The 14,866-nt window shown below is 31.4% G+C and overlaps 1 protein-coding gene and 1 long non-coding RNA gene across 2 annotated transcripts; both read left to right on the top strand.

The window, feature by feature from the left end:
- The first annotated feature begins 1,831 nt into the window (after nt 1–1,831).
- On the top strand, nt 1,832–2,756 carry LOC132054790 (uncharacterized). The gene is made up of 2 exons (XR_009414364.1): nt 1,832–1,939; nt 2,630–2,756. It is a non-coding gene; the product is annotated as an uncharacterized LOC132054790 (long non-coding RNA).
- A 4,966-nt stretch (nt 2,757–7,722) lies between these two features.
- On the top strand, nt 7,723–14,056 carry LOC132053350 (nicotianamine aminotransferase 1-like). The gene is made up of 7 exons (XM_059445339.1): nt 7,723–8,102; nt 11,262–11,601; nt 11,908–12,126; nt 12,683–12,742; nt 12,838–12,993; nt 13,086–13,179; nt 13,884–14,056. The coding sequence occupies exons 1-7, from the start codon at nt 7,834–7,836 to the stop codon at nt 13,997–13,999; spliced, it is 1,254 nt and encodes a 417-aa protein (XP_059301322.1). The 5' UTR covers nt 7,723–7,833; the 3' UTR covers nt 14,000–14,056.
- Nucleotides 14,057–14,866: the final 810 nt, after the last annotated feature.

Genomic DNA, 14,866 nt, shown 5'->3' with positions numbered 1-14,866 from the left:
GTTAAAGTATCTTTTTGAAAATATGATCCAAGTTTAGGGGGATAATACAAGTTTAGGGGGATAATAATGTATTTTCTCAGTCTTAATATCATATTAACTTTCACCGACTAGCTATTTCAGGAAAAACTTGTTATTGGATACAGCTCATTGTCTTGTAATCTCAATTTTTTTTTTTTTTTAATCAAGCTGTGAACTAACTTTTACACAATTTCAGTAACCTCTTCTTAATTTTACTATAATAGAAAATTCTTTCATAACTAAGCAAATTGATAACCTTATTAATGCCATTCAACATATAGTATTTGTGATTCATTTTTGTGCAACAGATTCCCGATATTCAAGCCACAACAAGATTAATGAAATCAGTTTGCAGTTATTACGCATTAAGTATACACTCATCCAAATTGAATGATCACAGAATTAATTAATAACTGTAAATGAAATCTCCTCCAAAATCATCATATAAATCTCCACTAGTAAAATTTACTGATAATAAGTTCCACCATAGCCATAAAAGATCCACAAGAATTAAATTAAATAGTAGTCAAGAATCTAGCAGTTGTCAAGAATCTAGCAGTTGTTTTTCTTATGCTTGTCCTGGCAGTGGTAGCCCTGAACTTGGATCATATTTTCAAAAAGATACTTTAACTTTGTGGGCTCCGACATCCTTCCTGAACTTTGTCATTGTCCAAAATAAATAGTTCCTTCGGGGGGTTTGAAGTGGCTTATTTATTTTAGTTCGAACAAGTTCAGGGGTTAATAGAACTCCCGCAAAGTTAAATCGTCTTTTTGAAAATATGATCCAAATTCAGGGGGTAATGATGTATTTTCTGTCTTAATATAATATTAACTTTCACCAACTAGCTATTTCAGGAAAAACTTGTTATTGGATACAGCTTGTAATCTCAATTTTTTAATCAAGTTGTAAACTAACTTTTACACAATTTCAGTAACCTCTTTACTATAATAGAAAATTCCTTCATAACTAAGCAAATTGATAACCTTATTAATGCCATTCTAACATATAGTGTGAAATATTAAAGTTAATTTTTTGGAAGAACAATATCATAGATATTTAAAAGAGTTTCTAGAAAGTTATAATATAATATCTTTGATATATATTGTATTTAGGAATTGTCTAGAAATTCTAGACACTTGGATATTTATAGCTGAGAGTTATGGAATTATCTAGAATAGTCAGTGTAGGATCTGGATAATTATCCTAAAGAAAAAAATCTGTAGATATTCTAGAGTAGTAGAGATAAAGATGATTAGATTTTTCTTATGGATGTATCTAGAATAATATCTGAAGATCCCTATTATGAAGATAAATAGGGTACTTAGTCATTTGTAAGCCAAGCCAAACCAACCCCAATTGTAAGTCTATTTAAGCCCAATTTAAGAAAGTCTTTTCTTCCATAATCAAATTCTCCTTTTCATAGCTTTCTCTTCTTTAGTTGAATCTTCCGATCTTAGTTACGATGTTGAAAATTTACAACAGGCGTTTCTCTTTGATTTACTTTTCTTCGCTATATTTTCTACATATAGTATTTGTGATTCATTTTGTGCAACAGATTCCCGACATTCAAGCCACAACGAGATTAATGAAATCAGTTTGGAGTTACTACGCATTAAGTATATACTAATCCAAATTGAATGATCACAGAATTAATTAATAACTGCAAATGAAATCTCCTCCAAAATCATCATATAAATCTCCACTAGCAAAGTTTACTTATAATAAGTTCCATCATAGCCATAAAAGATACACAAGAATTAAACTAAATGGTAGTTAAGAATCTAGCAGTTTTTTTTCTTATGCTTGTCCTGGCAGTGGAAAGCCTCATCCTCCTTATCTCTATTCGCGGATCGAAGATCTTAACACAAAGTGTAACATTCATCGTAGTTTCCCTATCTCCGAGCACATGGACTGCACAAAGTACGTACATTCAATCACTCTCAATTTCTCTCCTCCCAATAACTTTTGTATATGTATGCAGGGGCGGATTTAAGTGGAGGTGAGGGTGTTCACCCGAACATCCTCTGCAAAAAGTTACAGTGTATATATAGAATGGATTTTCTGTGTTTATGTACATATATTAGCTTTTGAACATCCTGAACATATGCAAAATAAGTAGCTCAAGCGGTCCGGGGTGTTAAAATTGCCTTTAGCATCCTAGGTTTGATTAACAACATTATTTTTTATATTTAGCTTTTATTGTTTTTTTTCGAACCTCCTGGGTGAAAATTCTGGATCCGCCACTGTATGTACGCTCCCGTTTCAATTTGTGCAACGTAATTGGACCCTATATGAACGAAAGGAAGATTTTTTAAATTTATAGTCAATGTTAAACATAGCGTAACACTTGTGTCTATAAAATTTTCAAAACTAGTAGTTTTAAACATGACGCAACATTATTGGTGCGGTCATGATCTAAGGTTCTCATTGAAGGCAAATAAAAGTTTAAATTTATTTTTCTTTCAAGTATAAGAATGTATCATTGATCATTTTAGAATGGATTAATAAAGAAAAGGTGTCCATATGAATTGGAATGTATGTAATATTTCTTATGATTATGTTATAGTAGTAATTAACTTTTTTTTTTTCCTTTTTTTTTTTTGGGTGCAGTGTTTAGTAAGAGAATATTCAGTTCTGCGGATGGCTAAAGCAGTTCTCTAGACTGTTATGTTAGGAAAAATAATGTATATGTATATATCTATGAATATGAATTGGATAAATAATGAATTTATGCATATATAGGCTGTGTTACTGAACATGTTACATTTGACAATCTGTACCTTTATTATTCCGCAATACCATGACTCCTGAGTTCTTTTTGTGGTTGATCATGAGAAGATTGCTACATTTTTAACAAATCCTCTACTATACTCTATAGTACAATAACAATTCCTACCCGGAACGAGGCTCCTAGCGTAGGGGTGTCAAATGGGCTGTTTTGAGTATATAAAAATGGGTTGAGTTAATAAATTGGCGGATCAGGGTCAAAGTAGGCTGAGCTAATAAATGGGCGGATCAAATGATCAGTTCAAAGTTACTTACACTGAAATGGACTAAAAAACGAGTCACAACACACTCCGTCCAACTCTTGCTAAGTTTTTTTATTTTTTGTTTGTTTTCTTTATTATTTGTTTATGTACTTACTAAAACTTTCTTCCTTATATTATGGTTATATATAATATTCCAAATATAAAAATGTCTTCTTAAAAATTTATACAAAGTTCTATCATGGGTCAATTTGCGTTGTATATCAACTCAGCGTTTAAATGGGCTGATTAATTGGGGGAGTCAAAATAGACTAAGATGATTGGGAATCGAAAAAGCGTGGGCTGACTCGGAGACCTAAGACCTTGGCTTTGTAATGAATGAAGGGAAGCTCTTCGAGCTTTCTAAATAGGTTGAGCAAGTCATAATTTTATAGTGGTTGGCCTCTAGTGAAGTTGGTGAGTTGTATGATGCGCAACCATCTCCTGCGATTAGTGATGCTTAACTTTTTTGTGGAAAATAGTTAAACAGTCGAATGAAAAATCAATGTAACGATATTGTAATAAAAAAAGTAAGAAGCACAATTCAAATCATTTGAGTAAGAATATTATTATTTATTACTACAACTTGATTCTACGAGTTCTCTTTATAAATGTATTCATAGTAATATTACTAAAATATCAATTATATAAGACACCAAACAATAAGTTAAAAACTTATTATATTAATGTGTGTCGCGAACATTTTCTTGGATTTCATTAATTATATTTTTCTTGCTTTGAACAAAGGAAAATCCAATCTTACAAGTTGGGGTCTGCCCTCTCTAACAACGTGATTTATCAGTAGGGGAATCTGTATGATGCCAATTTAATTGTCATCATACTATCAGACAAAAATTAATTAATTAACAGCTTGTTTGGATATATGGTTGTTAGTTGTTACATAAAATTATGTATCGTATTATATGATACAATATTTGCATTATACTGAGTATTATTTTGATGAATAAACAATTGAATAATTATACGTCATTTTATAATGAAAAATCGAAGAATAAACCTAATCTCCTTCCGTCTATATTGTAATAAAAAAAGTCACCCTAAAAATGTAGAAGGTGTTTTCACTAAATTACTCTTAATTAAATAATACATATTAATGTGATTTCGGTGTTTTCACTAAATTACTCTTAACTAAATAACTAATACATACTTAATGTGATTTCTTGGTTATGTAAAAGCTCACTTATCTAAATAAGGGTAAGTTTAAAAAATATGATTAATAGTACATTCTTGATTACGTAAGAAATGTTTTATTTTGAACTAAATGAAAAGTTAAAAATATAATATGGACCGAATAGATTAATACTAGACAACACTTTAAATTATAGTGCATCTATGTGTATGTAATTGTTGAAAATTATATATATATATATATATATAGACTATATATTGTGTTCAAAAACGATTAATGTCATTGTAATTTTTCATCTAAAATTATTATATTAATGTTTGCTTTGAATACAAAAACGGCAAATTTATTAATATTTTTTAAAAGAGAAGACTTGTTTAAAAGGAAACTATTTGCCTCTCTTTGAAATAAAATAATCAATATTTAACAACGTGATATTTTCAATTTTAATCGATTAATTTAAAGGTGTAAAATACTTATTATTTTTTATCAAATTTTGATTTGGATAATGCTAATTTAATTATTAAATTAATTTTACATGTTTAAAACGAAACAAAATAAAAATTGATTTTCTATTTAAATGATGAAATACTATTTTTTTATTTTTGGTAAATATTCTCGGTTTAACATTTTACTTGTCATTTGTCTTTTGCATATTTTTTATGATTAGAATTATAATTTGACTAATTTACTTTATTCATTATTTATATTTGATTTTTTTTACAATTAATCTCTTTTCACATTATTCTATCTTATTTTAAAATATAAATATTTTAAGTATATTTATTTTAGTGAACATAACAATAAATGACATAATTAATATTTAGATTTTTCTAATATAAAAAAATAAGAAAAAAGTATGGTTTGACATCTTAACTTTGAAGAAAAATTTCATTTCACTACTGGATTGATACACGTGGCAATGAATCCATTATTATTGACTTAATGAGATATGGAAATTAGTGTTTACTACTAATACAAAGTCCTTTTTTTTTTTTGGACATTATTTTTTTTTAATATGGGGTTCACTTTTTTTTTTGATATTGCTTGATTTTGTTAATATGAGTCCATTTTTTTATATTGCTTGTGTGTTGTTTAGTATAACCCTTTTGGACATTATTAGTTTGCATTATTTTTATGCATATATATATATATATATATATATATATATGTAGTTCAAAAAGATTAATATAACATTGTAATTTGTTTTCTAAAACTTTATTATATTATACTAATACTACGTTTTTTTTTTTTTATTGTTTGTTATTTTAATATGGGATTCACTTTTTTTTTTTATATTGCTTGATTTTATTAATATGGGGTCCACTTTTTTTCCCCGTGAGTTTGGAGATGGTGGGTTTCACTTTTTTACTTTATTTTTTTTAATGTTCAAAACACAATTAATATAACATTGTAGTTTGTGCTCCGTATATAAAACTTTATTATATTAGTGTTTGTTACGAATACAAAATTTCCACCTTTTTTTCTTGACATTGTTTGTTTTTTAATATTTCTTGCTTGATTTTGTTAATATGTCCACTTTTTTTTGCCGTGAGTTTGGAGATGGTGGGTTGCACTTTTTTTTACCTTTTTTTTTTTTTTTAATATTGGTTGGTTTGTGTTTAATATGGGCTCACAATAAGGGTAAGTTTAAAACTTTATTATGATTAATAGTACATTTTTTTTTTTGACATTGTTTATTTTTTAATATTACGTAATGGGACCCAATTTTTTTTTTTTTTTTAATATTAGTTGATTTGTGTTTAATAATATTAAAAATTTTTTATAATATGGACCGAATAGATCTAAAGGATAGAAATTATATTAAAAGAAAAGTATGATAAAAGATAAATAGGATTGTTAAATAAAAAGTAAGGCAAAGAGGAGGAAGAAAATGGCAAGCACACTAAATCAATTTTTATATGAAATGACACTTTTCATCACTACATAATAACATATTTAATAATTTAATATACTCATTTTGTCACAATTCATGTCATACTTTTTAATTTACGAGATTCAAACTATATGTATTAATATTTTAAAATGTATACTTTCCTTCTTATCGATATGGGAATAGTTGTAGCTTAAAGTACTTTTCATATAACTTTTAAATATCTTAATTTTAATTTTAAGATATTAAGCTGATCAAATTTTATTTAGTTTCAAAAATGGAAAAGGGTCAGATTTGCCCTGCACTCTCACAAATAAGTTATATTTGTCCTTAATTATACTTTTTTGATATATTAGTTTTTGTCATCCAACTTCAGGATCATATTTACTCCTATCATCTAATTTTAAGGCCATATTTACCCCTCATCAGTTAAATCCAATGTCCCCACCCTCATTAGTTAAATATCCCCACCTAAATTTGTCTATGTGACCCCTACATGGCACATTTTTTTCGAACTTTAAATTATTCCACCTCTTCTTGAGCAGCCAAACGTAAATTCAATCAGCAATCAGCCAGACATCACTATATTACTCGCACTAATAAATTCATTTCAATAAACCATGTCTGATTCGCTCTTATTACTTTCTAGAACTAGAGCAACACTATAGAACTAAGTGAAGCTTCAATTTCATAAATAAAATAGACATTTTTCACAATCTTTTTCGTTGATGCCACTAAAAAGAATTTCAATATATTTCCATGGAGGGAAAATAACTTGGTCTGAATTCACCCAATCGAAGGAACATTTGTTAATTCAATAGACAAATGTGAAAATTTGCTTCACTAAATAAATAGGAGTAATGAGTAATGCTGAATTGCTGATGATAGTATTAATAAAAATACAATATATCTCTAGAGTAATTTGTAGTTTATTTTTCCCCTAAACTTTAAACTATCCCACAATTTTCTGAGCTTCCAAATTAACCGTTGATCTTATAACCATAAAACAAAAAATGAGAAACTTTGGAATTTACGTGTCACGTGGGCGTTATGTAGAAAAATTTAGATGGGGATATTGGATTTAACCAATGAGGGATATATATGATCCTAAAATTGGATGATAAGGGTAAATATAACCTTAAAATTGGATAGCTGGGGTAAATATATCAAAAAAATATAACGAAGAGCAAATATAACTTATTTGTGAGGTTACACGTGCAAATCCAACCGTTTTTCCGCTTCAAAATTCATCTCTTGATAGATGAATAGTGTCAATAATGTCAGGTTCGAATCTTGAGTATGAAAAAATTCTTGGCAGGGAGCATTTCCCCGAATGGGGCTCTATACGGCGTGAATCTGGATATAGTTAGAATTCTACCGAACACCCATGAAAACTAAAAAAAAAAGTGTCAATAACGTGAGACAAACAAAAGTGTCACATGTAGGGATCTAGTAGCTCAGTTGGTTGACTACCTGAACTTTCACCTTGTTGGTGAGGGTTCGAGTCCCTACATTGTAATTCCCTCCCCCATTTCTCCTTCCCCTACCCCTATGTAATAATTTTTTTTTTTTTTTTTTTTAAAAAAAAGTGTCACATGTCATCCAAACAAAAGGGTTAACTTTTACACCACTCTCTTTCTTTGTATAAATGTGCATGTCCTCGAAGAAAAACAACTGAACTGCATTTGCCGTTAACTCCCATAAAATCTCCAAGAAAAAAAAAAACACAATTGAAAGAAACTACGAAATGGAGAATAAATTGTGCAAATGGGGTTTCAAGAATGGCGATGATATTAAGGAAAAATCTTTATTCTCAATTCGATCAGTTCTTGAAACAATTATGGAAAATCTTAACGAAGAAGATGGGAGAGTACTGATTCATTTGGGTCGTGGTGACCCTTCATCAATCCCATGTTTTCGAACGTCTCCGGTAACTGAAGATGCTATTTTTGGTGCAGTTCGATCTGCTAAGTTCAATGGTTATGCACCTGCTGTTGGTCTTTATTCAACAAGGAGGTAAGCTTTTAGAGAATTAGAGTAGTACATTAATGGTTGCATGGGCTGAGCCACTACTAAAAATTCACTATTTTCCCACTGATTTCCCATTGAAAATTAATTGCATGGGCGGAGCCACTACTAAAATCACGGAAAAATGAGAAAGTTTCCCAACGAAAAATCTTCATGTGGCTATTTGGACATGCGAATTTCATCTCATGTGGGAAAAACTTAATTTATTTATTTCATCTCATGAGATGAAATCCAAATCATCCTTAGCATGCTTTTTTTTTTTGGGATTTGAAATCATGATTTCAAAAAATATAAATGTAAAATTTAAAGTTTATATTTTTGTAAAAAAAGATTAATGGTAAAAATATTTACCAATCATGTTAACCAACCATTTGTATTAAATATTATGTGAAAATATATTTACCAATCATGTTTACCATTAGGATTATATTTAGTTAATTACTATTCATGTTAAATTTTTTTTTATTGAACTAAAGTTTGATCAAGGGATGTTGTATTTTGGCTAAGTGGATTCTTTTTTGACCCGTATTAATTTTATTATGAACTATGATTTTCATTTGGAAAGATTGTATAAGAATTGGGAAATTTTTTAGTTTCCAACTTGTGGGGTTTTTAATAAAAAAATTGTAACTTAAGAAATCCCATGTCCAAACATGATTTCATCTCCGGTGCTCCCTAGTGATTTGGTTCGGTGAATAAGGTGGGAAAATCATGTTTTATAGCACAAATTTTCCATTGAACGTCGATGAGAAAAACATCTATTTCTAGCAGTGGGAGGAGCGCATGCAAGGGTTCATTCAAACTACCTTTCATGGAAGAAAAGATTACATTGTATAGTCAAGGTCAAAATTACTTTTTATTTTATGTTGAATAACTTGGCTTCTTCATGAATTTACCTCTTTACATTTTGAATTTCCTTAGCGAAATTCTGGTTCTTCCACTGAATGGGTGGTGCAGAAATTTTCTCTTTCATGGATGTAAAAGCTTGTTCCTTTTTTTCTTTTTAAAGTCAAATCTTTCTATAACGGCATCGGTTAATGTTGTTATAGAGAACATCTATTAAAAATGTTATAGAGAACATGTAATAAAAAATCTATTAAAAAAAACTTAGTTGTTATAGTGAAATGTTATTATAAAAATGACTGTTATAGAGAGGTCTGATTGTGCATTGCAATTTAGAATTGGTCTTTATTCAGCAAGGAGGTAAATGCGTAGGATAATGGTTTAATTGATATTTGATGGGTGGTGTAGAATTTTTTCTTGCATGGATGGAAAAGCTTGTTCCTTTTTCTTTTTTTAATTACATTCAAAACTCTCTAGAACGGTGTCAGTTGTCTGGATATTTTTTGACTACTATAGCGAAATGTTACTATAGAGAACATATAATATAGCATAACATGAAAAATGGGTTCCAGAAAAACTTAGCCGTTATATTGAAATGTTGTTATAGAAGGATGATTGTTATAGAAAGGTCTGATTGTGCATTGCATTTTAGAACTGGTCTTTGTTCAGCAAGGAGGTAAGTGTGTAGGATAATGTGTGGGTGGTGTAGAAATTTTCTCTTGCATGGATGTAAAAGCTTGTTCTTTTTATTTTTTCCGATTTATTACAATCAAATTTCTCTATAACAGTGTCAGTTGTCTTGTTATCTTTTGGCTGCTATACCGAAATAGTGTTATAGAGAAGATATAAGGAGTAAAATAACATGAAAAATCGGTTCCAAAAAAACTTAGCCGTTATACTGAAATCTTGTTACAGAATATGGCTGTCAATTATAGCTAGAGAGGTCTGACTGTGCCTTGCAGTTTTAGAATTGGTCTTTATTCAGCAAGGAGTAATCTTTTAGGATTATTTGATATTCTAATGGGCGGTGCATAAATTTTCTCTTGATGGATCTAAAAGCGTGCTCCTTTTTATTTTTTCTGATTTATTTGCAGTCAAATCTCCCTGTTATGGCATTTGTTGTCTGGATTTTTTGGCTGATATAGTAAAATAATGTTATATTGAACATATAATATAGCATAACATAAAAAAGCTGGTTCAAAAAAAACTTAGCAGTTATAGAGGATGTATACAGAGGTTTGACTATGCATTGCAGTTTAGAATTGGTCTTTATTCAGCAATGAGGTAAGTTTGTGGGATAATGGGATATTGACATCTTAATGGGTGGTGCAGAAATTCTCTCTTGCATGTATGTAAAAGGTTGTTGCTCTCTATTTTTCTGATCTAGTATATTGCTATTGAGAATTGGTCTTTATCCAGCAATGAGGTAAGTGTGTAAGATATTTGGTTATTGATATTATAATGGGTGGTGCAGAATTTTTCTCTTGCATGGATATAAAATCTAGTTCTTTTTCTTTTCTGATTTATCACATTCAGTTAAGAAATTGTGTTTATTCAGGAAGGAGGCAAGTATACTATGCTATTGATAGTTGATGGGCGGTGCGGCAATTTTCCTTGCATGATATAAGATGAGGTGTTTCGAGCTGTGTACTCATAGTTACTCATGGAATACACTTTTCTGCCAATGCATTGAACACTTCTAATAAAAAATTCTAGCCAATTTCACATCACATCTGTCTTTTTATTTTCGAAATTGTGGTACACGGGTCAGCTTGCGTACACCTCGACTAATTTCATGGGGTACCTGTTATATTCCACCCAGCATAGATATAGGATAACTCTGTCTACAAAGGCTTGGACATATGGGAGGAAATCACCTAAGGTTCCCTTCGCATGTGTATGTTCTGAGAGCCGCAAATGAGTTTTACTTTCTATCTCTGCATCAAGTATATTTGACTGACAGGTCTAAGATAGCAATAATCTTCTAAAGACTGAAGGGGAAGTGAGCATGAGTGGGAAATTTTCTTGTCGTCGTGTTGTAGACTTCTCGTCATTTTCTTTATAACCGTGGTGTCCAAGTTAGTTTGCGCGAGCCTCTACTAAGTCAAATACCTGCTACCTCCTTCTGTTACCTCCCACTAGCATAGCTACTGGTTCTTCTTGTCATTTGTTTTGGCCTAATCATCATGAATGAGGATGATTAGGTCTCATCAAGGTTATTCTCTAATGTTAAAGAAACAAAGCTATTTGCTGATGCCAAATACATACCCTAATAGATGCCCATTTTTTCATCTGTTGTAATAGGTCGGTAGCGGAATATCTCTCTTATGATCTTCCTCACCAACTATCACCAGACGATATTTTCCTTACACCTGGTGCTAATCAAGGGATTGAAGTTGTAACAGCAGTTCTTGCTCGCCCCGGTGCCAACATATTGCTTCCTAAACCAGGGTATCCATTTTATGAAGCTCGTGCTGCGTGTAGTAATATTGAAGTCCGCCATTTTGACCTTCTCCCCGAAAAGGGCTGGGAAGTTGATCTTGAGAGCTTACAAGCCCTTGTTGATGATAACACCATTGCCATAGTTATCATTAATCCTGGAAATCCTTGTGGCAACGTTTTTACATCCGAACACTTGCAAGAGGTAGGATTGACCTCTATATTGCTGACCATTTGTTTAAATTCCAATGCTTTGAGGGATAATTACCTTTTTGGACCATCCAAAAAAATATTAGCCAGAAAATGTATATGTCTTGTATATTAAGAATATACATATTATATATATATATATATATATATATAATATACATAATCAGTGTATATGTACTGTATATTTTGGCTAGCACCCGTAATTAATTTGGGCTGAAGGGCTAGAAGTTAAAGAAAAACCCATGTTTTTATTGAATAAATCTTTCCTCAGTTTTTTCCCTTCTTTATTTTCATCATGTAGATTGCGGAGACGGCAAAAAAGCTAGGAATCCTAGTGATTGCAGATGAAGTTTACAGCCACCTATGTTTCGGTAGCAAGCCTTTTGTTCCAATGGGAGTATTTGGATCGATAACTCCGATTTTAACTCTGGGGTCGATATCAAAAAGATGGATTATTCCTGGTTGGCGACTTGGTTGGATAGCAATGGTTGATCCTAGTGGCCTCCTTAAGAAGTCTGGGGTTTGTATCCTACCATTCTTCTTCTCTTTATTCCTTGTCTTCGCTTATCTTTTTGTACTCTTATTTCAACTTTCTAAATCAGAAAAAGTGATTGACCAAGAGAAGGTCTGTGACTCATTAGAAAATATTCGAAGGATGCTTCATAGAAAATTATGAGGAGCAACATGTTAATTACTGCAGTTTGCTGATCAGAAAATATATACAAACAGGAATACTGATCCACTGATGACATGAGATATTCTCATATAGATCACTGCAAAACTAGAAACTAATAGAGTTGCATAATCACTCCACTAAACAAACCAAAAAAAAAAAAAAATGGAATTAGCTACGAGCTTTTCTCTAATTTAGCCAAACTGCTCTTAGCTAATAACATTTTATGATAATTCTGGTATTTAGCAACGGTTTTGTCCATCGCTAATTCTTGTTTTTTAAGTACTGCTCGTATAGATATCTGCAAAATTAAAAGAACATTTGCCTGCGGATTAGCATGTCGATGCCTTCTAAAGGCCGTTCTACAATGTGGCTGAGTTTTCTGTTGCTTTTCTCTTTTTAGATTGCTGAATGCCTTCAAAGTTACCTTGAATACAGTGCTAATCCAGCAACTATTGTTCAGGTATTGCTTATTTGTGGTTTCCTACGATCAAAGGTCAATTCATACACATAATTAAGTCTATAACATCTGATTTTGGTGTGTTTGATAATGTACAGGGAGCAGTACCTCACATCCTCGAGAAAACGACAAAGGAATTCTTTTTGAACATCAACAACGTATTGAAGGAAGCGGTTGATGTATTTTATGCCAAAGTTCAGGAGATACCTTGCTTTACCTGCCCGTACAAACCAGATGGAGCAATGTCCGTGATGGTGAGGACTGAGGACTTATAGAGAACTTCAATTTTAGTCCCTCTTAATCTAATGATGAAGATCTCAATTTTTAATTTGTTCATGCCTTGTAGATTAAATTGAACCTGTCATTTCTGGAAGGCATAAAGGATGATATGGATTTCTGCACTAAGCTAGCCCATGAAGAATCAGTTATCATTCTGCCAGGTAAAATAGCTTATTCTTAATATGGTTGCTCAAGAAGGAATCTGCACCCACTCTTGAATTATATAATGTCAAGAAGCTTAAAAATGTTTAGTTACCTTTTGTCTTGTCCAACAACAATAACTATGCCTCACTCCCAAACAAGTCGGGTTCGACTATGAATCCACACTTCATTACAGTTCATTTCATATCATCGTCATACTAAATTAAATAAAAGTGAAAAATAAGTTAAATATATAAATAATATTATTAGAAGTTCTCCAACAAGTATGAAAAATATCCTCAACTAGTAGATATTACCTAATGGATCTTTTTCTTCCATTGTGCCCTATCCTTGACCAAGTCCGCATTGATGCGAAGGATTTTTAGTTTTCTCAAAACAATTGACAAGTTTTACGTTGGTTGGCAGCCTACCGTCCTCCTTGATTTGGGCTTCGGATAGGCAATATGAGCAAGCTCATAGAGCCGGAGTTTTACCTTTTTCTAGTCCAACCGAAAGAAGAAGAAAAATAGTTGCCTTAGGATCTTGAGTTATTTCACTCGTAGTCGTAAGGTTTTCGGTTATGCTCTGATTCTTTCACATCCACCAACTCTTTGCCCCCATGAAAATAGAAGAGAAGTGAACAAGATAGGTTGATTTTTCTTTCCTTTTGGTTTTACTTTGGACATTCTGGATTGATTGCTGAAGTGTTTGTAAAATATTGCAGGAATGATTGTGGGGCTAAAGAATTGGTTGAGGTTAACTTTTGCCATGGAGCCAGCCATTCTTGACGAAGGACTTGAGAGAATAAGAGCTTTCTGCTTGAGGCATAAAAGTAGATAAATATTTAGTTACCATTTGATAAACTATTGTGAATCAAATGTGTTAAAATAGACTATCCGAATTGGCTGACCCATTTATCGAGTGAGGCAAAAGATTTGAAATATACAAAGGATTTTTTAGAAGGGTAAAGAGGCGGACCCATTATCCCTGAGTTTGGGAGGTTGTGATTGGTCATAAGGATCGACTCCAGACAAATTTCTTGCTCATAAGAAAAATTACCTTAGACAAGGACAATATTTTTATAAACATTTTAAAAAGCCAGAGAACTATGATCAGTTGTAACGAAACATAGGAAATTATATATCCAATGACCTCAAAAATAGGCGGTCTTGAACATTTGATCCGCGCTTGCCCCATGGGTAATCTTTGAAGGTCAAAAATCAAAACTTGTTAAACTTTAAGTTTTGTTCATGGGACAAGTGGGATCAAAAGTCCAAAAGTGCTCACCTTCAAATTCGCTCTTGTAAATCACCCTACGAAACAAGCATCTGTTGTCCAACGGTTAGGATAATTGCCTTCCGAGCAATAGACCAGGGTTTGACTCCCGGCAGACGCATATATCCCTCTCTCTCCATTTCCTCAAGTGCATCTTTAGATGATTGACAATTGTTTATTTTAGGTTTTAAAGGCCTAGATTAAATTAACTTAACTAGCATATCAACCATAGCTAATGAGATAAATTAGAAATGCACTACCTAACTTTAGTAAGAAAATTCTCTTCTCCCTCAAATTTGGCAATCGTTAATATTAATATTACTTTCATTTTATTATCAGTATTCCATTTTATGTAATTTAAATTCTAATACAAATTATTTAACGAAATTGATCTATTTATTAAATTTTAGTTAAACATATCATCTTCTTTTT

Source organism: Lycium ferocissimum, chromosome 4 (assembly GCF_029784015.1).
Source record: "Lycium ferocissimum isolate CSIRO_LF1 chromosome 4, AGI_CSIRO_Lferr_CH_V1, whole genome shotgun sequence".
NCBI lineage: Eukaryota > Viridiplantae > Streptophyta > Magnoliopsida > Solanales > Solanaceae > Lycium > Lycium ferocissimum.
The sequence above is the reverse complement of the archived record's forward strand: the minus strand, read 5'-3'. Positions and strand labels throughout refer to the sequence as shown.